This window comes from Monomorium pharaonis, chromosome 11 (genome assembly GCF_013373865.1).
Source record: "Monomorium pharaonis isolate MP-MQ-018 chromosome 11, ASM1337386v2, whole genome shotgun sequence".
Classification (NCBI taxonomy): domain Eukaryota; kingdom Metazoa; phylum Arthropoda; class Insecta; order Hymenoptera; family Formicidae; genus Monomorium; species Monomorium pharaonis.
Window position 1 is genome coordinate 6555709 of NC_050477.1, and position 26537 is coordinate 6582245.

The 26537-nt window shown below is 44.4% G+C and overlaps 1 protein-coding gene across 10 annotated transcripts in view; it reads right to left on the reverse strand.

Annotated features, from left to right (window-relative positions):
• Window positions 1-348: 348 nt before the first annotated feature.
• The window catches only part of LOC105829989 (protein groucho), a 60971-nt gene continuing 34782 nt past the window's right edge, over window positions 349-26537 (reverse strand). For 2 of the 10 annotated variants that reach the window (XM_036293993.1, XM_036293995.1), the window contains exons 6-16: window positions 24218-24280; window positions 24052-24126; window positions 23832-23861; window positions 22961-23323; window positions 6482-6535; window positions 5891-6082; window positions 5110-5325; window positions 4564-4631; window positions 4201-4479; window positions 3332-3935; window positions 349-2962 (exon numbers count right to left, since the gene is read on the reverse strand). In XM_036293993.1, the coding sequence (XP_036149886.1) occupies window positions 2855-2962; window positions 3332-3935; window positions 4201-4479; window positions 4564-4631; window positions 5110-5325; window positions 5891-6082; window positions 6482-6535; window positions 22961-23323; window positions 23832-23861; window positions 24052-24126; window positions 24218-24280 (2052 nt within the window). In that variant the 3' untranslated portion in view covers window positions 349-2854. Of the gene's footprint in view, window positions 2963-3331; window positions 3936-4200; window positions 4480-4563; window positions 4632-5109; window positions 5326-5890; window positions 6083-6481; window positions 6536-22960; window positions 23324-23831; window positions 23865-24051; window positions 24140-24217; window positions 24281-26537 lie in introns of all 10 variants that reach the window. The other 8 variants (XM_036293994.1, XM_036293991.1, XM_036293992.1 and 5 more) reach the window with 7 other exon arrangements.

Genomic DNA, 26537 nt, shown 5'->3' on the forward strand with positions numbered 1-26537 from the left:
TTTTTACGTTAATTATAATTGTATTGCTGTTTCGCGATAACACTTATTTCATCAAAGAAATAAACGTGATGATCGTCTATATTTACAATAAACAATATTTCATTCGTGATAATCCTTGACTTGAGTATAATTGCTGCGTTATATCCTATTGTGCAAAATATATGCGAATGACCGAATTCGTCATGCGCATTGCGACAATACGTTTTAAGAAAGCGCATTGCAAAAAAATTTTATTTTTCTTTGAGAAAAAAAGAAAGAAAATTAAGAAAATCTACTCGATTATCGAGACAAAAAAAATTATAGTTATTAAAATTTATCATATATTATTATTACTAAAAATGCAACAGAAAAAATGGATCCGTATTTATTTCTTCAAAAAATTTGCGGTTACGTTATCACTAGTTACATGACATATCTTTTCTCTACATATAACGCATCGATTAAATCTTTTCTTCGCCATTTCGTCATATTCACCAGTAAGACGAGAATCACGAAAACTATTTTCATCGACTAAATTCAAATAAAGTATAACCATCTGTTTCTTTCCAAAATTCATTCGGCTTTAATATACGTTCAAGAACATAATGAAGGATTGTATAATTTAATGAATTTACTCATTTCAGTAATGCATTATTACAATTCGCTTTGTTTGTTGCGAGTTTTTATTCAGCTAATTTCTGAGCGAAGATCAATCGAAAGCAGATTGGGAAATAGCTTTTATTTTATTGTACAGTCGCACTAAGGGCCAATTGTCCTAACTTCTTAGTAAACTTACCCATTAGATAAGCATGTGCCTATCTTTATCGTTTTTTTTTCTTAAATAAATAAAGACAGATAAAAAATACCTTGGGTAAAACTTCCGAATAAAATGGAACAATCAATCGGTGTCAATCATCAAATTAATCTTTTTTTTTTAACATAGATATATCGTGAGTTTAATTCTGCGTAATGTTGAATTTATTAAAGGAGAGGATAATTTGTCGATTTAACTAATATTAAACATTGCAACAAAAGTTATTCGCTTCTATTGATCTCCGCACGCGTGTCGAGTGTCACCTAATTAAAGTAGAGAAATAGTTTTGTTTCGATTGTGCACGGGGGATTGTACTTTACATAGGTATATTTAAAGAGTTCGTGTGTATGCCGTGTGCACTGTAGCGCGCCATACACCATACGTCTCGTTATAATTGTTAATCACAATCGTCGAATATGTACAAGGATTCTGTACAGGGATTTGTATTTGCCATTCGTCGTCACGCAGACGCGCTATATCACGTAGAAATTCGGTTATTACACGTAGGTGTCGCGTTATATTTATGCAAAAAGATATTCGCGCACAAACTAGTTTATGCCACGAGTCGATGTTTCGAACAGCGTCAGGCATCGTGACATTGATATTGACACTGACGAGATCGGAGGAGACGGCTCCAAGTCCGACGTGTCATATCGTTCCGCAGGCAAATTATAACTCGATACGTCGTAATTTTTCTCCGTCAAAATGAGAGATTATCGAATCATTAATCGAATCAAGAATCTAATGATCTGCGTGATTATTCATAACGAATTATTAGTTTACGTCAATAAGATATATCTGAATAATGAAAGTCTGCCAATCGAGCTTTAAAAAAAAAACACGCATGTCGCAAAGACGATATTGAAAACGTTCTACATTTTTTAATATGCTTTTTTAATTCTTAAACTGTATCTTTACTGTTCAGGAAGATAAATGAGAAAAAAAAACACGATTTCTTTGAAGATACAGTAGTTGCAAAATTTCGAAATAATTTGTCTCGACGATCACATATCTATTTATTAAAAAGCGTAATGCGGTTTTTTCAGTGATTAAACCAGGCTAATCTTGATGTCACCATTTTATCGGCTGTCCATTTTAGGCGCGTTATAAGCCTACGTTTATGTAACTACAAGATCACATATATAAAGTGAATCTTAATTGTTCGTCAATATTTTAGAAATCTAGAGTCCAAAATAAGAAGAAAATATACGAATTGAAGATAGTGTCATCGGAATGTCCATTCCTTTTACTACAACAATGTATATGCTACGATATTTATCAAAACTGTAATATGCACAAATATTAAGTATAAAACATCGAATTGTAGAACATAACGTGTATCACAGCGAGAAAAGTGTTTAAAACATACTTTAACTTATTAACTTGGAAGAGAAAAAAACTTTAACTTTAAAAGCTAAAAAAACCTATGCGCGTATTCCGCATCTTTTTCTTGTTTTGGACTCTAAACTTGTTGCCGGGAAGTATCGTTTCCATAGAGGGAGCGTGCAATCAAGAATCACTCTGTATATCTAACATCACCGTTTGCGAAGGCTCTTCTCGTTTACTTTAGTGCGTACGCGAATCGTTCCAGTTGGATGGAACCCCGTTCCATCGTTAACGCGTACGCTCGTTGTATACACGCGATAAATACGAATCTCGTCCGCGTTTAGGATATTACGCATACGTACTGCGTAATTGGAGAATCGGGACTCGCGCATTCGCGAAATCGGGACGCGCACGTGCGAGATTAATATACATCGCTGATCCCGCTCATTCATAGAAATGCGCGCACGCACGCGCGCGCGCGCACACACACACACACACACACACACACACACACACTTTTCAGTCCTCTATTTGTAATTCTGTTACAATACAGATTCGCGTATGCGTATATGTACACATTTATCAGTCAAACTCTCTAACGTCGCCGAGGGTTTCCTCAATTGCGGCAGCTCTTCATGCCCTTCTTCCTCGAAAGGGTAGAATGCACAATAACGAAGTTTATGATTTTAACGTTTATTAAAGAGGAAAAGGCAAGTCTCTTTATTAGGAATAGACTTAGTAAATCACTTCGTATACAGTGGCCTTCTTGTCGCCGGATCCGGTCACAATGTACTTATCGTCCGCGGAAATGTCACAGCTCAGCACCGACGACGACTCCTTGGACTGCAAAGAACGTAAAAAAAAAACATAAAAATTAATAATACAAATATGCCATTATTTTACAAGTTAATTCGCCGTTTGGAAAAAAAGAGAACTCTGTTAAAAATCTTTACTTTCAATCAAATGGAATCAATCAATAAAAAAAATTCAACAGATAGAAAAAGAATAAGGAACAAAAAAGTAGATTGAACGAAAAGAAAGTTATTTTATACTTCATATTATATTTTATTTACGCGTACAATAGTCTGCGTATCATATTTCAGGTTTTAGCGACTGTGAAAAGAGACGAGAATCGCGAGGTATCTTCGCCGAAAATGTAAATGTAAATTATCCTGTCGATAAATTAAAACAAGTCTGCACTCGAATACTTGCCTGAAATATTGAAGCACCGTAGGGCGTACGCCACGCGTTCAGCAGATTATCTTTGCCGGTCGAGACGAACCATTTGCCGCAGGAGGCGAAACGCAGCGAGAGCACGCAAGAGTCATGCAGATGCAGTTGATACTTGTCGGACTTGGTGGCGTGGAGTACCTCGACGTTTGAGTTCTCCATCCCGACGGCCAACCACTCACCGGTGGGACAGTAACCGAGGGAGAATATCTGCGAGGTGAAATCGTGTTGCTGCAACTGCCTCCCCTCACGAAGGTCCCAGGAGCGTACGGTATTGTCGAGACCACCGGTCCACAGTTTCGATCCGTCGGCGGAAATGTCGATGCAGGACGCACCGTCCGTGTGACCCTGGAACTGCCTGACCAACGTCTGATTCTGGAGATCCCACACGGCGATATTGCCGTCGCTGCAGCAGCTGAAGCAGACCTTTGAGTCTGGCGAGATCGCGAGGGCGTAACACGCGGGCGCCGACGAAGTCAACTCCGCTTTAATTCTAGGCGTGGGACTCGCTAGGTCCCAGATGCTCAGTTGGCTGGCTTCTCCGCCGACTATCAAGGTCCTTCCATCAGGCAAAAGTTTCACGGACCTAGAAGATCCAAGATGCCAATTTCGCCGAATGTCCGAACGTTCGCCATCTTTTCATCAATTAGCTTCAATTTTGATAAATATAATCTGTATAACAACTTCAAGGCTTGTTTTCCTTTAAACAAAATTACTTTTGAGTTGCTACCAAAAGAATCACACAACTCTGCTAGTTACCTATTTTATTAAATCAACTTGCGCACACGAGAGCATCCGAAAGGAAGCGAATGGAAAGCATTTTGGATCTGAGAATCACTCAGGGCACTCACCTAATGTAATTGTCACGTTGCAAACAGTCTAGCTGGGAAACTGGTTTCACGCTGGCGCTGCCGACACTTTGGCCAATGTCCCAGACCTTGACGCAACCTTTGCCGCCGGTGTAGACGTACTTGGTCGGATTCGAAATCGTAACGGCACAGACCACCTCGCCATGCGTCAGGGTATTAATCTGACGTGCGTGACGCGGGATACCCGGTCCTACCAAAGCGTCCGTGGGGAATGGTACGGGCTGTAGTTGCCCCTCGCCGTTCATATGGTAGGAATACGCTCTACAAAGTGCAAAATAAACCCAAATGTTTAACTTGAGAGGACGACTATCCTAAGACGACTCGGTGTAAATTGTAAATACGTACGGCTTGCCACCTGCGATGTTGTTCAGTCCGTTACTCGCGGGTATCCTCATGTGACCGTCGAAACCGATCTGCGAAAGAGATGGTCGCTTAGTATTGTGTCGCATAGAGATGACGAAAAGAAAATAAAGGTTTCGCGTTTATTTAACACAAAAAAAAAAAAATGCGAAATAAATGCTCAGGCCTTAGGAAAAACGGTTATTGTCGATCTGAATGCACGAGTTTGATACGAGATTGATTGCGCTTTAACCCTAGAGGACCTCTGCCAATTTGACCTTTCTGATCATTCGACATACATTCGATATACATTCCTGCTAAATTTAGATTTCATCACCTTCGATCTAAGTAGCTTTACAATATTCAACGATCGAAGGGACTAACGCCGTTTATAGAAGTCCTTCTATGGTTAAAGGAAATTATATGCGATTACGCGTCTCCGTAAAATCAGTTGGTACATTTTTGTTTTCTCAATAGCGTATATAAAACTATATATCAATTAATAAAAGCGTGGTAACGTAAGGACTAAGGTGTTACGGGGTCGTGAATCACCATGGAGGGCCGCGCGTATGGCAAGTTGCTGTATGGCGAGGGCGACTGCGGCGGCTCATTGCCGCGGGATGGCAAGCCCTGATAACCCTGCGGTGGCGTTTGCTGCGACGATGGCGGATGATAGACCCGCGCCAAGGACCCAGGGATGCCGCCCATAGTTGGCGTACAACTGCGCGAGCCCCTCGCCGCCGCCACAGGTGTACCCGGCTTGTCGACCTGGCGAACGCACGGTGTTTGCACCCACTTTTGCAGACGCTCACTGGGTCGCAATCGTACTGAGCTCTCGCCCGTGCCGATTGCGATTTTGGATGTCGCGATTTTGGATATTTCCCTTCGTTTCGTTTCGCATGCGGCGGCAGAGAGCCGCCAGCCTCGAGACGATCGATCGAATGAGTAAGAAAAAACAAAAAAAGTGCCGCAAAGATGTTACGATATATATTATTATAGGATCGTCAGACGCGCGAACTGCGCCGCGCGCAAAAGTTGGGCTGTACAGCGAATCCTTTGCGCTCGATTGAAGATGCTTTCACGATTCTCTCGACAATCGCACGGATAATGTATATGTAATTGGAAAATAAATAAGCGAGAGACAACAATTAGAAAGCAATTAAGTGACAAGAACGTCTGACGAGCCTAGATTGAGACCACGCAAATAATAGAGATCGACTTTCACGACTTCGCTCCACGAGAGGGTGATAATTTTCGGTATGTATGGGCGACAGAGTCACACGACTGGGCCGGGTCGCAGCGCCGAATAAGCTTACTCTCCGCGAGATCTTACATCTTTACTTTTCAGAGACGGTGTACTACGGGCGGAGGAGCTGCCGCTGCGCGACGGCGGCCTGTCCTTTACGGATGCCGAGCCCGCGCCGGATACCGGTCCGCCAACGTGGCCCGGTGCGCCCAGCTTCTCCAGGGTGCCGTTTTCACGTGGGTCCGAGTGCTCTCCGTTCGCGTGCGGCGACGACGCCTCCTTTCGCGATACGCAAATATCAGGATATCGTTAAGCGAACACACGCAATATCGTACTTAAGCGTAGCATGCGATAGCAGCACGAGTCTTTTAGATTCGGCAATGTTTCTTTAGCCGCGTAACTGTTTTCCTACTTTCTTGATATACATATATATATATATAAAGGTTCTTTACTTTCTAGGTACTAAAGGAAAACTGGAAGCTCGAAACAAAATTATTTCGCGTCATTTCTCTCGATAAGACGTTAGTTTCAATATATTAAGCAAGAGCAAAGTTTAAAACTTGCATGCAAAGTAATTATAATTGCGTGTGTACAGAGACAGAGGTTTAATCATATAAATAGATACATATTCATCAAGAAATTAATGGAAGCAGAGCTTTTTTAATGATAAACCCTTACCTCGTTCGCCACGTCGACGACCAGATCCTGGTCGCTCTTCTCAGCATCGCTCTCCTGAAAAGTTCGAAATGACATGTGAGACGATGATAACGAGACGCTCCACATGAGCAGTCGGGCAGTCTACCGAGTCGAGTACATCAACGAGCTTTTGATGCACCTCCCGTCCAAGTAGACGAGCAACTCGACCCATATTCTCGTGCGCGTCCTACTGCAGGCGGGCGGACGCACCCTCCGAGATGCATTATTAATCTCGGTGCCTCGCTCACGCGATGTTCCGATTGTGCTCGAACAATAAATTAACCGGCGCGAACGCCTGGAGGCAATAAGCTCTGGCGCACGATGTATCGACGTGAGCCCGTGAATACATATAATTCAACTCATAGTCAAGGCATTTACCATTAATTAAGTAGACGATTAAATATTAAAATATTTCTTTTTAATTTCGTTTATGCATTATATTTTTTGTTGGCGATAATTTTCGTGCACTGCACTCCGATTTGACAGGGTACAAATAATTATTAAGTAAAAGTTATCAGCAATTACCTACATATATTTCATCATTTGCGAAACAATTTGCGACTATCGTATACAATGTTTATCTTATATCAGGCTATATAGTCTGATATAATATAACAAGCCCGTTACCGGCCCCGCAATTTTACCCCCGTGTTACATGCGGCGTGGCACACGTATATCGCGTATACGGCTAATTTATGTGGCATTTATCTCATAACACTACTTATCGGTTATCTTTCACTCGGTGCAAGAGCGAAGCCCGCTTCTTGCTCCGCTCCCGCTCCGTTCTCTCAGAACGTGGGGCACATAACGAGCTCAAAGCAGGGCACGCGATAGTAGCATTGCTCGCCTAATGACGTAATATTATCGCGCAGCGTATAACGCCCCATCGATGCACATCGTGCATCTCATATGTTATACGTATGCGCGATGGTGCACACGCAAGATTGTGCGGGTGCGTCGCATACGGACGCACGAAACCACCTGTGCGCGTCGCGAATGTTTTAAGTAATTCACCCTGCTCTGGCGGGTATTTAAAAATTTCTCCCGTTAATTACCGTGCGGGCGCCTAACGTCATTTCATCCGATCTCTCAGAGCATGTATAAATTACATTCGACTGCTCCGCGGGAGAAAATTGTTTGCACGGTTTAAAAAAAATTGAAATAGTGAAATAGATTAATAGCTCGAAGCAATTAAAAGTAAGGTAAGACACTTACGAATATTTCCCATTTTCGTAGATATATATCGGTACTTGAATATATTTGCAGCGAGTACTAGTACATACATTTAGATGAAAGAAATAAAATGAAATAGACTTCTCTTAAATTTGGCCGAGTTAATCACTAAGTAGACTGAATTTCAAAATTATACCAACATGTTTTTATTTCTGTAGGATGATAATTTGTTATTTCGTTTTATTTGACGTACGAAAAAGAGAGAAGTCTTGCATTAAAGAGCAATATACAAGGGTCTTTGACTCGAGTCTTCAACGACCGACCGACCGATACACACACACACACACACGCGAAAGACACGAGAGCAGGCAACACCAAACAAAATAATCGGAAAGTACTTTTCGACAAAGATAGCCGGGCGGATTTCCGCAAAGAAGCGCGTTAAATGAGCCGCATGACATTAACCGGGCTACTACGAAATCGCAATCTGGCCAGATATCCTTGGCAGCTCGGGAGGGATGTTTCGTGCTGCTAGGGACACGCAATAAATTTGTGTACGGATGATGAGCTTGGGTAAATAGAGAAGGCAGTGTGGTGGTATTGATTTCAGTGGTATATTACTCGGAATGGCGAGAGCAAGGCGGAGAAAGGGGGTGCGAGGTGGCGTGCTGGGGTGGCGGCGGAGGAGCGCGGTTATGAGGGAGACCGAAGAGCGGAGGGTGACCAAGAGAATGGGAGAGAAGACCGAAGGAGACGACGAGGAAGAAGGTGGCCGATGGGTGGAGGCTGTCTTCCACCCCTTAACCCGCTCGTTCTAGCGTTAAATATGATACAAATGTTATCATCCCTTCTATTCCGTTCTCCTGTTTCCCACCCAGCGGCGGCGGCGGCGGTGGCGGCGGCACACGAACCACGAGCGACCATTCTGACCCCCTCGGGGTCCCTCCAATTCCTCCTCTCACCAGCCTCGTCCTTCGCTTCTGTACCATTGCCACCCTCATACCATCCCTTCCTTCTCTATCACTCCCCCCCCCCCCTCTCTCTCTCTCTCTCTCTCTCTCTTTCGTGCGCGCGCGCGATGCTACTTCCTCGCCGACCTCTTCCCTCGTTTAACCCCGGGATAGCGCGGGGATGACGGTATTAAGGGCAGCTCTATTATTCGACCACCCAACCACTCGACTCTTCGCCTCGAGAATTCTCGAATCCTTTTTTTTTTCTTTCTCATCCTCCTTCTTCTCCACTTCGGCTCGTTCCTTCCTCCGCGACCCTTCGTCTCACTCTTCGCGCATCTACCCTGGGTACTCTTCTGTTACGGCCCCTCCGCTTCGAATCCCTTCCCCTTCCGTTACCGAGGTTCTGTACCCTCGTTCCGCCCCAGCCACCTTCTATCGAGGTCCTCTGTAAACAAACGCACGAGAGCGAAAGAAGAATCGAAGGCTTTCCGTGTTCCCTCGACCCGTCCCGTCTCTACTACTACTACTTCTTCTTCTTCCTCTTGCTAGTCTCGTCTCCCGCTACGTTGCTGACTTTCGCAAAGTTAAGCGAGTGGCTACGATGGGAAAAGCGGCGTGTCCACTCTCGGATAGGAATGGGATTATCCGACCATACGAGCGCTCGACTATTGCGTCGCATACGAAATCCGTCGAGCGTTCGCCGATTGCAAATATGCAGGGATATCATTTGCACATTGACATTTAATTCTCTCGCTGCAAAACCTAAACTCTCGTGTATGATCCTTATGCAAATTCAACTACTTTGTGCAATTTGTAAAACTCAAAGTTTGTAATCTATAACATGAGGTAGTAACGCGCAACAACAGAAAATATGTGAATATTCTCATTAATAACTTGAAAATCAATTTCTCCGAAATATCTCTCTCAAATAAAGAAAGAAGAAACGTTAAGATTTTTAATAGATTGAAAACAATTAGTGGGCACTATGCGCTTTTTAATATTCATTCAAAACTTATGATCAACTTGATGATACGTGATAGAGTATTCAGTATATTCAGTTTATAAGGCGACGACACGTTAATAAGTATTGTCCCATACTTTTACGAGATAACCGCTTTTATGTTTCGAAACGAGAACGCAGTGGAAATGTATTAAAACGATTATGTGTCGCGCACGCTGGATATACATGGAGCAACAAAAGACAGGGCAGAGAGAGAGAGAGAGAGAGAGAGAGAAGGAGAGAAAGAGAAAGAGATTGCGAGAGTGAACACGCTCAATAGCAAAAATGGTCCGTCACCCATCGTCGAGGATAACGCAGGTCAGAGGCGCTTGCTATAAAGCGGAAAGAAAGTAATAAAGATAATAGTAATAAATTTTTTTGTACTTTAGGAGCATAGAAATTTGCTAAAAATATCAAAACTCGAATATATGAACATCAAGATTGACGCGAGAAACGCATCAATGTGAAAATCACCTTGATCACGTTGGCGCTGTAAAGCGAAATATAAAGAAAACGCACGCGCGATTACCGATAATGACGAGGAAACTGACTTCGGAACTGGCTTAAAACTAACATCGAACTCTGGCAAGTACGTCTCTTCGGTGCAATAGTAATCTTGGCTTCGGACTTTAGAACTCAGAATCCGTTTCACAGACAGTCCGCTTCAGAACCCACGCTTTGCTGAATGCGCTCCTTAATGCGTCCTTAATGCGGGGTTTGTACGCGCGTCGCGGAAATTGACGCGTTTCGAGACTGCGACCTGGAGGTGATATTTCTCTTGTTTTCCCTCTTTTTTTCTCTCTTCGCGCGGCGACGAGCGGCAAAAATGTATTAAAGCGTTTTTCCAGCGCAGAAAGGCGCGAGAGGAAGGGTCATCGAAGGAGTGGAAGGAAAAGAAACGAAGACGCAGACAAGGGTGAAGAAACGGAAGAAAAGGGTAGCAGTCGTTGACGAAGAACGGGGATAGAGGGGGATTTAGCTCTGGGAAAAATGGTCGTAGGGCGGAGGAGAAAATAAAGGGGAAACGGTTCGTATGAAAATGTAATTAGGGGAAGCGTGGAAAAGCTCAGCTCATTGCGGCCTCCACCCTTTTATTCCGCCACCTTTTCTCACTTCTTCCGCTCTCTCTTTCTCATTTTCTCTTTTGCGAGCGTTTTCGTCTTTTATTTTTCTCCAACTCCTCTTCCACTTTCGCGCGATTCCTCGTTGCCGCCAATTATGATTCATTAAACGCAGCACGCGCATCAATGGCAAAATTTATCAATTCGCAATAAAGTACTCAGGATACAACTAACGCGATCATACATATGTATTTCCCGTCGATGCAAATTTTGCGTTAATTTTTTGTCGAAAGTAACTCTTATGTTTATTATGATCTTTCATCAATTACCATTGAATAGATAAGTAATATAGATTAATTAAAGTCAGACATTAATATCAAATCACAGAAAGATCAAGATATCTTATCACGGCATGAACTTAAAAAATTTCTTATGTACATAATTTTTTCTTCATATTATAGAAATCACACACACACACACACACACACACACACACACACACACACACACACACACACACACACGCACGCACGCACGCACGCACGCACGCACACAATTAACAGAAACATAGAATAAAATGTAAAAAAGTTTCTTTTATATTTCGAAAAAATACATATCTTAGTTAAATAATTAATATTGTGTATAATTACTAATTTAATTTTATTCTAAATGACTGTGTTGAAAGTCCGAAAGTAACGGCGCGCAATTCGAATGAAGGAAATGTATAAATCACTCAAGAAAGACTAAAATCCGCTTTAACCATTTATTCGCCCACCTCTACTTGAATTGTATTATAAAATAAAGTATTACATGATAAATAAATACTTGTATTCTTAAAGTATTCATCACAAGAACACAGTGTAACAAAACAATTTAATTTCCTATTAAGTACTTTTAAGTGCTTTTATTTCTGAAAATAAGGAATACAAGATTGGTACCACTGTTCCAAGGCTCAGATATCGTTACCGGCAGCGAGCGTTCGATTACAGAATTTCGAGACGTTGGCGTCGCGACACGTCTCCCGACGTCTCGCCGCCGGCATTCGATGTCTATCGTCGCATCGCGACATTTTACGTCCCTCAAAGATCGTTCGACGGTAACGTTTGCCATCTCTGGCTCGTCAGTTTTGCGGTTAGATGCATACGTCTCTCTTCTCGTTTCCAGCCAACTTTCTCTCTCTCTTTTAACCATAGTTTGCACTTTCCATCGGTGATCCTTTATAGCCCGTAAATGTTTTTCGGCATCGCCGCTGTGTGAGAAAATTAAATTCGAAAGTGGCCAATAGCCTCGCGCCGCGAGAGTAAAGGGTAGTAAGGGAGAGAAGGGGGAGACACGCGGCAGCAGAAAGAGAAATAAAAAGGGGAAACAAGCGAGGGGGAAAAAAGAGAGAGAAACTGAGTTCGAAAGAGGGTAGAGAAGGTAGGGAGGACCTTCTGCTCGGCGAGAGGATTTCAACAGGCTCGTGCATGTCGTTTTTCCACGGTGTGGAAATTTACGGGCTCCTTAAGCTCCTTCCGCGCCGAAAGCACATTTGCTTCTGACATCCACAACAGACCCCCCGCTCTTGCCACCGCCCCCCTCGCCTATCACCGGATTTCGCGCGCATGTATGGGGCGTTGGCGTTTTACTAAAAGCGCCGTGTCTTGCGATGAGAGTCGTTTCTCCGACATGACGCGCAGTCGACAAGTATTGCACGCGCGCACTGTGTTATCTCGTAATTTTTTATATTTCTATTGCTTTTTAATCATTATAATTTTTCCATGGGCGTACACGGAAGGGGGGTTAATCCTCCCCCCGAAATTTATTATTCATTATTCTTTTTTTTTCTTCAATTATAGAATACGATTCTTACAACTATGAATAAAATTTTTCGTATTACGTAAAATAATATTCTCCTTATTAATCCAAAAAAGCAATTATGCATTAACACAAAAAATTGCTGCTCTATATATGTATTAACAGAATTCATACCCCCTCCCCGAAAAAAAAATCCTAAGTACGCCCATGAGATTTTTTCTAATTTACTTACATTAATATCTTAATTTTACTAAATAAAAATAATGTATAATAAAAGAATACGCCCGCAATTTCTTATCCAAGAATTTGTGAAGACAAAAAGGATAATATATATCTTTTTTATGTATAAAATTTCCTTTCATCCACTTTCAGGTCACACGGTGTGATACCAGTCACTCTCGTTCCAAGACACCGATGCATTTCCGATAATTACTTGACGTATGGCGCGTGAATGGGGCGGTTCTCCCTCGTCATTCGATAAAAGCGAATTACAGTCGGCCCGTACAGCAAAGGGTGATGGCACCGTATCCGAATGTACTCGCGGTCGCAACCACCAACAACGAATATTTGCGCCTTCGTCTGCACAAGCCGAGTAGTAATCGCGTCGTTATAAATCCACTTGTTGTTATGCCAAGCAGCGCGAATGCGGCGCCAGGCGCGCGATATTAAACCTCCTATTAAACGTTCAATCAGCGCGTCCTTATTGCCTCGCTTTGAACAGTATTCATAATTACCTCCGGCGAGCGAGAGACGACGAGATGAGGAGGGGAAGAAGAAAGTGGAGGAGAGTGCCAATGATAACTCGATCCTCGTCGTCAAACGATTATACTACAAAGAGTCACAGCGGCGATGACGACGACAACGACAATGTCATTCCCTTCTCGTACCCTTAGTGAGCTACCCTCAGCAAAGGGCCCGGCCCGAGGGCGGTCCGAGTGTGTCCCGAGTGTTATAAAGAGCGAAAGAAGCATTCTCGAAAGGTGCGAAACGTGCACGCGTACATACGTACGTACGTACGTACGCACGCACGCACGCACGCACGCACGCACGCACGCACGCACGCACGCACGCACGCACGCACACACACACACACACACACACACACACACACACACACACAGAGAGAGAGAGAGAGAGGGGGGGGGTCAGAGTGCGACGAGGTGAGAGAGCAAGTCGGAAAAAGGGACGCGCTCGCTCTCTCGATGCGAAAAGAGGAGGAGGAGGAGGAGAAGGAGGAGGGGGAGGAAGTGAACCGGCAGGAGGCGTTAGCTCGAAATACGCGGACCCGTCATACAATAAATACGATATTTGCACTCCCGCTCCATCCTCTCCCACCTTCTCTCCTCAGCTCAACCCCAACCATCTATCCATCCATCTCGTGGTGCAACGGTGACGAAGAAGAGAAAGACAGAGAGAGAGAGAGAGAGAGAGAGAGAGAGAGAGAGAGAGAGAGAGAGAGAAAGGGGAAGTACACCCCTCTCTCTATCTCTCTCTCTCGGTGCATAGCCAGGATTCGGATGCGTACGTAGGGCACGGGTGATGGAAAGAGGGATGGGAAATGAGAGACGAGGGTGAGTAGGTCGTGAGAGGAGCGGGAGAGAAGGTGCTCGGAGATGGGTGGTGAAAGCGTTGGTCGGTCGCGGCGAAGGGATGCGAAGCTCTGGCGCGAAGCGAAAACGGCGTGGCAGTGTTGTGCGTGGTGTGGTGTGGCATGGCGCGGTGTGCTGCTGTCGGTGGGCGGGCGGGAGGGTTGGCGATGGTATAGATTTTTATGTCTGCGAGAAATACAAAATGATGGATATAAACCTCCTCGCCACGTCGCCGTGTTCCCTTCCTCTCACTCTTTCTCTCTTGTACTATCTATCTGTCTCCTATCTTTCTTTTTCTCACTCACTCACTCACTCACTCACTCATTCACTCTCTCTCTCTCTCTCTCTCTCTCTCTCTCTCTCTCTCTCTCTCTCTCTCTCCCTCTCACACTCTCTCCTCTCTCATCCTTCGCCCGTTCTCCACACACTCGCCGAGGGTAGTACACGAAGTAGTAACACTCGTGTACACAACCGCGCGCGACCATACGCGTCCGTGCGCGAGATACACACGTACACGCGCGTTTCACACGAACGACGCGAGCCGACCGTACAACCTCACCTCGCTTACAGGGAGGAGGAGGAGGAGGAGGTGGAGGAGGTGGAGGAGAAAGAGGGTGAGGGTGAGGTTGGTGGATGGAGGTCTCTTTCCGCCCGGCGCTCACGTTTCCCCACACCCCCGCGCGGTCACCCCTAGCCCCCAAGAGCAGCCGCGAACCTAACCCAGCTCCCCCCGTTTCGCCACCCTTTCTCCTCCCGCGCCACCACCAACCCCTTCGGCTGTACATCGAGCGGCCCCTGCGCCCCGATCCCCTGCGGAAGCTCAGAGCGAATGTTTTGTCATCATACCACCCTGCACACCGCCCCCAACTCCCCGAGCAACCGCCCTGGCCTCCTAGCACCCTCTTCCTCCCCTCTCGCCGCCTCTCTGCCCCAAGGCGCCGCGGCAGATACACTCGCAACCACGTACACACCTCGAATTTCCGCTTTAGGTATCCCAAGTGCTTCTTGTGCACGTGTACGTACGCGTTTCATCGTTGACGTCAAGGGGGCCTCGTTTCAACGCGTGCAGTACATGCGTGCAAATGTGCACGATACAGAAAGGCGTCAAAGCGCACTGGTGCGTACACGAAAGCGCACGTTTGCAAGCGCGTGTCGATTCATAGGCATTTTTCTTTGATTTAAGCCTCACTTTTTCCGGCCCCCCCGTTGTTACAGCCATCACAATTCGCCAATTGATATTGTAAATTGTGAGCGCAAAAATACAACGTTAACAATTTTCAATTGTAAATTAGATTGATACTTGCGCTATTTGCGTCATGCGTCGTTTATCTGTCGCGCATCGCGATTCGTACGATAGATTATTAATGTACGTGTCATTCTACTTTAGAATAACACACATTAATTTTTAAGTTTAGAAATAAATACCGTTATCAAAATAAAATCTTTTAATGTCGATCTAAAAACAATTAAACGATAAAGAAGATAATATTGTAAATGTGTTAATAATTGAATAATTTTAATGCCACACAATTTTGTCAAATTATATTTCTCGTATAATAAACAAAATTAATAAAAAATGTATATCACACGACATAAATAAATGTATTATCAAGAGAAAATTTATTATTAGTATTATTTTACGTCTCAACATGCGCATTACAATGCAGAGTTTATAAAAGCTCCGCAAGAGCTTTCGTGTTGACCGTCTTTCTCTTCGACGCCGAAGAGAACGACGACTGCGCTTCTTTTCCCGACGCATCTCTCTTACCTCACTACGGGAGAAAGAAAAATATCAACGAGATACGAACGAAACACGACCGTCGGAAATCTTACTCTACTATTTTTTATACGTTCCAACTGATCGATTAATTAATCCGTTAACTTAGGCTAACGCGTTGATCGGCTTCACGTCGCGCTTTCGGTGGGACTTATTCATTTTTTTAAATTATATTAATTAAATACTTGTGAAAAGTCTTTAATCTTATTTTTCTATCAATTCCAAGCACTATTAATTTTTCTAAAAATTTCGCTTAAGAGAAGATCGATTTTGAATGTCTGTAAATTACATCAATCAAATTTTATTTGTATATTTATCTAATTTGCTTCAATATTGCAGGCGATAAACTTAATGAAACGTTATCGATTAGAACCAAAACGGGATAAGGCACCCGCGAAGGGTGCTTTTCAGTGTTGAAACATCGCGCGTCTTAAAATAGAGAAGCTTCGAAATTCGTAGTTACGCCATTGGGTTAGCCGCTACAACTGAGATCGTCGAGATCTTTATATTCCTAGCGAGGAGAACTAGTGGAAGCGGCACCAAGGGATGCAGCGGAGGTGGTGGGCCAGGAAAGAGGAGGAAAGAGGAGGAGGAAAAGGAGGAAGAGATGAGAGGAGAAGCGGAGAATAAGGAAGAGACAGACCTCACTCACGGGGGCGAATGAGACAAAGAGAGACATCCCGGTATCCCGCTTCGGTAAGAGAAAGACAGACGTCCACCGACGTCTCTCACAAGCGATTGTGAGAGGTCGACAGAGCGTTTTGTAACAAGAACCCGACCGTCGGAGATATCGACTGTTCCGAGCGCTCGTGTCTGAAAAAGTAATAAGGCGCAAAGAAGGATATAAAATTTGTTACGCCGACTCGAATTGATGAACCCGGCTCGGACTCCCTGGCGAGAATCCCTTGAGACCAGGAGCCCATCTTTTTGTAATCGATAACCAAGTTATTTACCACTTAGTGAACGACGATCAGGAGATTGACAGCAAGAAGTGACGAATCTCGATCTTACTTTCTGACTTTAGAGACATTGAAATTCAAATCGAATAAAAGACTAAAATTTCTTCTGCGAAAACTTAATTTTGTTTGTCTTACCAAAATATGACAAAATTCATTACAAAGTAAGTTGTTAAAAAATATCTTGAATAAAAAAAATTTCTCAATGTGTTGTAAAAACTGACTTTGATTTAAGTACCGAAGAATTTTAAGTAGTCAGTAAGAAATTATCGAATGCAAAGAATAATCCGCGAACGTGTGCGGTGCGAATCGGAAATAGCGCGAAAGGATGATGAATGAGGGAGTCTCATGGACGCGCGGGGTTCTCATTAGTACCACTACGCGCAACTAGTTAAAAGTCCGGTGGCGTGGCCGAGTGCGAACCATAATCGACCAAGAAGTGCGCAGCTGACATCGCGTAATACCGCCAGTGAACGTATTATTGTTATCTAATCGACACTGTTAATACGCGAAGGTGGATCGATAGTCGCAATTCAAAACGACGCCCGCGGTCTACGGAAAACTACGATCTTACATTCGCCAGCTGCAAAATCAATTTGATTGTCTGAAGCAACAAAGTACCAAGCTTCGATATCCGTTAATATTGTCAAGTCTTGTGTCGCGAGTCATGTACGCTCGGTTAAGGTGTCATAAAAATATTCTTCGACATAATTCTTCAAAATAAAAACGTCGGAAAAAAGATTCAGTAGATTTTCACAACTGCAGAAAACGTTTACGTAAATTTCTAAGATACAACATGACAAATGAGAATGAAGATACAGAGACGTGACGTAAAGCGAGAGGTATTAGAGAATTTCTTTCCTTATAGTATTTTCAAGTCACAAATTACAATTAGCGGAAAGATTAAAGAAAAATATATTTGTTTCGTGAAAGTTATTGCGCGCGAGATCAAGGGATATACGTAGTTTCATTGTTCGCGTTCGACAAAGACAGTTGTGGAACGACGACAAATCACACCGAGGATCTTTTCAATTTCCAGCAGAAGGCGCAGCCCTCTCGGCGAGTTGACAGGTGGAACAGGTGAAGGGCGGAGCGTCGGCGCGCGGGGGTCGGATTGCACCGGGGAAAAACCGTGCTCGCGAAGTAATCGAAAAATACAGGAGCGGATCCATCAGGAAGTCCCGAGTTTTTTTTTATTTTTTTTTTTTTTTAATATTATATCGGCGTTGCTGTGTTCGCGTGAAGCGAAAACGAGTGGGTTATATTATATACGTATACAGTCGCGATAGAGGGAGATGGATAGAGCAAAAGGAAAAAAAGATTGGGAGAGGGGAAAAAGAGACAGAGCGAAAAAAAGAATGGTGATACGTATAAGAGCGAGGAGGATGAACGGGGGAGGAGGAATGTGGGGGAGGGATGCAAATACAAAAACGAAAGAGAAAACAAAGCTGCGCTACAGAAGAAGAAGAGAGAGACAGAGTATACGGGAACAACGTACCGACTGACCAACGAGGTTGGACAGTGACGAGCGGGTAGGTAGGACCCACAAAATAAACTGAAACCAACCCCCTCTTGCCCCTCATGCTCTCATTCTAGCCGCGTCACCTCCGCCTCCGTGCCGCCTCACCTCTGCCGCCTCCACCTATTCTCCCGCGATATATCCCCCTCGCACCGACGACCCAACCCCCGCTCACTTCGTCGACCACCTCCGCGGGCGCCTCTCTACCTCGGCCAAATAAATTACACCGCCTCGTGACGCGAAAAAATCCAACGAGTTGCCAGAGAGTGAGTGAGTGGACGAGGCAAGAGAAGGAAGACGAGATGGAAGGAGGAGGCGCGCGGTGCCGGGACGAAGGGGGTGGCTGACGGGTTGCGCGACGTGCAGGAGAGAGTGAGATGGAAGAGGGCACATCCGAGAAAGAGAACGCTCTTTCGCGTTCGTGTGTGGGGGGCGGGGGGAGGTGCAGAGAGAGGGTGGATAAAGGCCAGCACGCGGGGCGGAAATAAAGAGAGAACGAAAAAAGTGGAAGAGGTTGGAGGTGGAGGTTGGGTACCGTGGTCCGCTTTAATTGGTTCGACGTGGTCAGATGAAAAATTCAACCACCAGCCCATCCCAACTCTTCCTCCACCTCCTATGCTTTCCGCTGTCTTTCTCTCTTTCTCACTATCCCATGTATCGCTCGCTCGCTCGCCCTCTCTCTCTCTCTCTCTCTCTCTCTCCCTCCCTCCCTCCCTCCCTCCCTCCCCCCTGACGCCTCAATTCCCACCAGACGAATCTACCGCACATCTACGTGCGTCCCGATGTCTGCAAGTTTCTACGGATCAGGGCGAGGAGACAAAGTTAAACCGGCCGGCCTCAACCGCGCCGCGCCGTCTTCGTAAACACCCGGCATCGATTCCGCCTCGAACCGCCTTCAACTACACCCATTCATTAGCGCATTTAATGCCACGAGAATTTCGATTAAACCCGATGAAATCTGTCAACATTTGACATTCAGTGTTACGGTAAACAAATGGAATTTCTTTCGAACCAACTAAAAATGATAACATTCGGATAACTTTGATTTTTGTTACAAATAACAAGCGCGTTTCTCCCGAAAGAAGGTCCTGAATTATATTCAGTATTGTAGGGTCGAACAAATTTTAACTGTACGTTTAATTAGATTTTTCTACCACCGAGTTAAAGTTACTTTTCATCATGTAGAAATACGTATTTCTTTCGCGCCGTTGCAAAAATTTCACCATTTAACACGTTTGAGATTTTCCGTCTTCAATTTCATTTCGACCGCTATGAAAAATGCACTTTGCCATCCGACACGCTTTTGAAACGTTATTTCACAACGAGCACTATGCTCTGTCGCATTACCGAGACCGCCGCGGGCGCGTGAGGCAGATCCCCAGGATTTTATCGGGAATCTTTTTTGCCTCTCCTCCGTTCGTAACGTAGTAACACCAGTGACAATGGTCGAGATGACGATTACGAGAAAATGAGGTCATAGTCAGACATCCAGACACAATCCCTTCATTTACACGATAGGAGTAATCATGCCAAATAAAGCAGCAATCGAAAATTGGATCACTATCCTCGAAATATTGTCACACAAATATATATATATATCAGATCGATTTTTTTCAGCCATATAACTTGAGAAATTAAGAGTCGTAATAATTATAATGAGTATTCGATGTGCAAGGCTGTGCTTTCGATCTGATTTGTACAAGACGAAATAAACCCCTTTCCCACAATATACCGATTTCATGTGGGGAAACAGGCAGCAGCTTTCGTCGCAACGGAAACAGGGCATACGGTTGCTCCTTTGATTAATGCTTCCTCGGGGATGAAGCGAAGGGGTTAGGGAGATAGCGGTAGTGGTGTGCTGAGCTACGACTAATCCTCTCTCGGCGTGTAGGTACGAAGCTCGACAGCAGTCCTAAGAACCTGAACGTGGACACGAGCGAAAACTCATTTCCGGATTCGCTCCCTTCTCTCTCCCACCTCTTCCTCTCTTTTCGTCTTCGTCGTTCTCGTGAATTACATACGATCGGATGCGATATCGCGCTCGTGTTCTTGATCAAGTCTTTCTGCACTCGAGACACGTGTCCACGTGGCAGACTTCTCAATAAGTACACAAAAAGTGAGTATTTTAAACGCTATCATTCTTATCAATTAATGTAAAAAAATAATTTATTGAGTAAACGAAACTAGATTAATTATCGAAAAAAATGGCAAAAAAATAAAAAATAGCACTTCCACAAAAAAAATTTATTTTAGTAAAGGAAATGATATTATGGCCTCCATAAAGAGATTAACGGTACAACTGTAATTAACTTATCGAATAACTATTTTTATGTTAAAACTTTAGGGAAAAAAAGACAAAAAAATTTTCCTTTTCTAGTTTTGTTATCTACCTATTTCTCCAAAATCTCTTGTTCTGATCTCTTGTTTCTCCACTCGTCTTTCTCTTTCCTCAATTCTGCCGATCTTTTGTTTATTTCTTTCTCCTTCATTTGTTCACTCCACATTCCTCTATTTGCCCCCATATTTCTCCATCTCAATCGGAGCCACTCATAAAATGTTAATAACAATTTAATGTTAATTTTATGGCTGCTGACTGATGAAAATTCGGCTGATGATTGAATCTAGTGTCTCAACTTGAAATAAACTCTCCGAAATTCTTGGAGCCGAAGGGATTGCCTGTGTAAACAACTCATCGTTAGTACATCTAGAAAGAAGAAAGGACAATGCAAAAGCGATTGAAAAGGACCGCATAGAAAGATGGGAATAAGACGCTAGATTATCTACGATTCCTTGATTTTCACGAAGTTTCAATAACTCGGCGGTGACAATTGACCGTGACAACTACACGGTTGTGCCGAAAAGTAATTTTAACAATTCGGGTGATCTGAAATCATCAGAACGCGGACAAGAAATATATTACCCGATAAATGAAAAGCCAATAAATAAAATCTGTCATATTCCTGATTCGAATTGTATCCATAATTTCTTTTTATTTGAATTCAACATTGTAGTTAAAGATGAAGAAAATAAAATTTATAATAATAAAATTTATTATATACATATTATAATCGAATTTATTTCGTAGATTATTTTCTTCTTCCACCCGCCATGTAGAAAGTGAAGTCATGCGATGCGAGAGCAATAATTTCATAAGAAATCAAGCATCATTAAATCATTCAATTAGTTTTTTCCTCTGTCATTTTTTCCTATCATCAATCCTGAAGAAGGTATAATCCCGTTCGGATTGCGCGATTCATCCTGTATAATAAATAGCCATCACGTTTCGCCACGATTTTATAACGTCCTTTAAATAAATAATTAATGCAAATCAACGAATATGGCCATACAAGAAAAAAAAGACGGCGAAAATCGGTATAGCGACCTGATGAATTCGCGTAGAATACGTTCTAATCGGTACAAGAAAAAAGACGCAAGAGAAGAAAAGAACAGAACCGGAAGAGGGAAAACAAGATAAAGAGAGATGAAGGGAGGGTAAGTAAGGCGCCTGAAGAAAGTAAAGGAGCAGCTGAGAAAAATAATCCAATTTAGTTGGTGCGCGCACGGCGACCCGGGTAACTCTTCGCCTGTTTTCACGGTTTTTAATTATACACCCGCCTCCTCCCCCCCCCCCCCCCGCTCTGCCCACTCGTCCTCTCCCGTTTGTGTCTCTCGCGAGAAACTCGCGCGTTCTTTGTCGTCGTGATTTAGTACAGAGAAACACACTTCCATGGAACTTCGTTTTGGATAGACGTTAAACAAAATAGACGATCGTCCGACTTAACAGACGGAAGGAGACTCGCAGGTTATACGGTTCTTGACCGTCAGGAAACCAAAGTCCTTTTTTCCGCCTCTGCGGCGAACGAGAGTAATCTGATTTCGATGGGAAACTTCCGCGACGCATGATTGCATTTGGGATGCCCATTCCTGCCGAAGAGAGGCCGACACAGACGACACGCGAGACTATCGAGAATACACCTTCCATCCTCCCTTCTTTCTCTCCCTCTTTTTTTATGGCGAATTCGACGGTTAAGTGGAAGTTAGCATCGGCGCTCTTCTATCCTTTATCACGTGGCTCGAACTCGGTTCTAACTCGATCCTTTTATTACTCTTACGTTTACTTTTCAGCGATATAACGCAAGCGAGCGCATCTCTTTACTCTACCACCCTTTGCTCCGATCGCCGAGAGTGTCGGTCGTTTTATCGGCTTTCAACGTCGCTGCAATTAGCATTTTAATTCTCAGCTAAACGCGCCCTCCGTTGTAACTTTTTCGACGCCGACTTTCCGTAGTTAAGTGTGCACTGACCAACGAGCAATATTCAATGCAACAACACGCATCCGCGTTACCGATGCGTTGATTCTCCTCTTTTCTCCCTGTTTCTGCGAAACGTGGAAGAATCTCAAACGAAAGAAAACGTCACGATTTTTGTGAAATTACAAAGAGTTTGCGCTTTCAACATTTATGCTTTTGCATCTCATCTCTGAACAAAAATCCGAATTTCTAATATCTATAGAGTCTATCTGTTATACAATAGTTGTGTGTGTGTGTGTGTGTGTGTGTGTGTGAGAGAGAGAGAGAGAGAGAGAGAGAGAGAGAGAGAGAGAGAGAGAGAGAGCGGATGGTGTAATGGTACTCACGTGTCCTAACTTCTCCTCCTTCCGCCTCTTGGAGTCGCTCTCGAGGTCGGGCGTGCGGCTGCGAAATTTCTCAGGTGGAGAGACCGAGCGATGGCCGAGCCTCTCGTCCGGCAGGGCGATCGGCTTACGATCCTCGGGCGTCTCCGCGGCCGCACGATGCTGCTGTAGATCGGCGGGTTTCAGGAGCGCTTGCGCCTGTGCCTGGACCGCAGCCGCGGTCGCGGGATGCGGCGGCGGCGCCAAGTGCGGCGGCACACCCGCGGCTGCGGCCGCCGCGGCCGCACCTGCGAAGCCCAGCAGACCACCCGGTGGAAGACCGCCGACCACCGCACCGTGGGGCAGTTGCTGCGCATGGATCTGTTGCTGCGACACGTCAAGATGAAAAAAGCATTTCTATTACTTTCATCCCCTTTCATCACCCTTTTGCCTCTCTTGCTTTCTTTAGCCAATGCGTTTTACGACATTTCATTTTTCTTTTTATTAGTACACGTCGATTAATCATACCATATCATATCAGATCAGATCATCGGATCAGATTGACGCTATAACATTAATCGATAACAGCCAATATTTCCGACAAGAAAATGGATACTGTCGTTAAATTAAAACGAGTATTAAATTTAAACATTTTGTTTCTTTCTTTTTACTATCACACAACGTACAATTTTTCCAGCTAGTTTCTTGTAAAATTAATCGTTTAATTTGTGCGGCGATCAATGTATTGTTTTCCTTGTTCTTATCAACGCGTATCTATATACCCCTAAGGGATAAATTTTACACGAGAGGATTTCACAAACCCAGCAAATAAAATAGAAATTTCGTAAATTTAAATGTCATGTCTTATGCATCAAACGTAATGTAAAGTACTTACCAATAGCTGCTGAAGACCTTGCTGCTGTTGCTGCTGCAAGAATTAGGAAAAGTCGCACTCAAATAACACAGTTACTCAATTATAAAATTAAGTTCAGCAGTGCAGTATGTAAACTATTGGTATTTTTTAATTCCGGAGAATTTTTTTTCTGGATCCATTTCTTACGATCCATCTCATTAAAGTTGATGACTTAGAAAGTTAATGGTGAACGGCTACTTACCCCGATAATGGCGTTCAGTTCAGACATGGTGACTTGCTTCGCCCTCTCCACAGCGCTGGCCACCTGCTGCTGATGCTGCAATGCCATGCTATCATTATCGCGTCGTCGTCACACTCGATTGTGAGACCGCACGGCACGCGTGCCAAACAGAAAGTCAAAGACTCACCTCTTGCGCCAGGAACGGAAGCACTTGCCCGATTATCGCGTTCAGTCTCTTGGCGATTTCCGTCTGCGAACACACAAATGATCACGAATCATATATGTCTTTTCAAATATTATACGATAGAGATTTATCTTACCGGTCACTACCTGCATGGGAAATAACGCGAACAAATAATAATCAACTTTCAGGAAATAAAAAGCACTTTAATTCTCTATGCTTGCTTTCAAAGAGAGTAATGTTAGAGACGCGCGCGCCGCGTAAATGCGCGTATCTATAAAACATTCCATCAGCCATCTCCATTTCCCAAAATTACAGAACGGCACATGTCGTTTTCAAAATGACCGATCTCCATTTGTAAAATTGCACAGGCAACACCGGAAATTCACACGCGAAATTTAATGTCGCGTGCACAGGTTTAACGACACGCAGTTATGCTTTGAATAATTCGAGGCTTAATTGAGAAATCGAGGACGATTGTATCAGCGGAAGGGGATGGGGTAATATACGAATTGTGTCTATATAACGCATAGAACACGCGCGTGTCGCAACGCGCGAGACTACATCGTGGTAATCACGTATCGCATGACGACGAACATACGAGTGCTCGACGAACATACCAGCGTCGGTCGCTCGGTTCACTCTCGTGAAGCACAGCTACCGGTGAGTGACTACTCATTAATGTGCGTCGATCGAATCGGATCACGATTAAGCTCACACGTGACTTTCATATAACCGCAATGCACGAGAAACAAATATTTATACATACTATTTATTTTCCGACTGTAGGACGGACGACAATTTCAAACAAATTTGCTCCTTTCAAATGAATAATTTGGAACAAATTTAATAATCACAAAATTACTATGTAATTACATTTTTTGTATCGTCTGAATCGTTATTTCAATGTACAATGTCAACGATTCGGGATGATAAATTGGCGAGGGTAACATCGTATATAATTATTAAAGTGGGCTTACGTTGACAGAAACGCCGCGCCGCGTCGATATCGCTTCGGCGGGCGATATTTTCACGTCAAAGGAGCCGACCGCGTAGATCTAAAAAGTTGAGAGACCGAAAAAAATGTCATCGCCCCCACGGGAAACAGAAAGATGGAAAACTGCCGCGTCCACGTCAGTTCGATTTCGCCGTGTTCGACAGTAGGCGGCAAAGGGGGCGGGAGGGAGTGAACTGGGATGGTTAGGTGGGTATAGAAGAAGGGCGGGCGACGAAAAAAGGTTCGACGAAAAAATGGACAGAGGATGTGAGAGGGATAGTGTCGGGGATTGCGGGGAGGCGGTCGGAGGCGGCGGTCGGGAGTCGGGAGACGAGGAGAATTTGCAGGACGCGGGCGACGCGGAGCGAGTGTTGTCCGGCACGAAAAAATGGTTATTCCTTCTCGAATGTGCCCAATGCACATGCACGTTTTCCCGCAAAACGGATGGCCGAGGTGCGGGTTGGAGGTAGGGTGAGGGGAGGTAGGGTGGCAGCAGGGAGAACCAAGTGAGTTGACGGGGGGGTGGGACGAGGAAGGGGATGGAGATGACCGAACGAGGAGGAGGACGTGGTGGATGTGGAGGTAGATCAGGAGGAGGTGGAGGTGGAGGAGGAGGTAACATTGAGATTAGCAACGGGTAAAAAATCGATGTCATCGCCCCCAGCCCTCGCGCTCTCTCTCCGCTCTCTCGCTCGACTCAACCCTCTGCTACCTCCATAGGGCAAAATAAAAGAACTCGAATACACGACCCCTAGGAGGGTGTATGCGCGCGCGGCGTAGGTGTTCGTGCGAGCAAGCGCAAGCTTGCGAGTGCGAGTGCGAGTGCGAGTGCGAGTGTGTACACACGCGCGTTCTCTATCTCTCTGCCTCTCGCTCGCGCGTTCGCACGCTAACACGTGTGTACGAACGAGAGAACCCTGGAAAAGTGACCCCCGACCGCCGAAAGAGAGCCCATGGGAGACGGAGCGAGAGAGGCCACGCATCCCGTGAAAGAGAGACGGAGTAAGAGGATCCAAAAAAAGGAAAAAGAACGAAGGTGGGAGAGGGAGAGAGAGCACACACGCGCGCGCAGAGAGAGAGAGAGAGAGAGCAAAAGACAGAGAGCCCGGGTAGATAGACGTATATATGCATGAAGGCAGGAAGAACTGGAAAGGCAGGGTGAGTTATACGCAATTGGTCAGCCTGCACATTTTTTATCGGACGCCGGGCGAACCCGCGATGGGGGAATGGTAGTTACTCTTGTATTGACGAACAACGCCAACAACAACGCCGTGGCAATATTCTTCCAAAGAGATATGCGCTTTTTCGAGAGTACGCCGTCGCCGATTC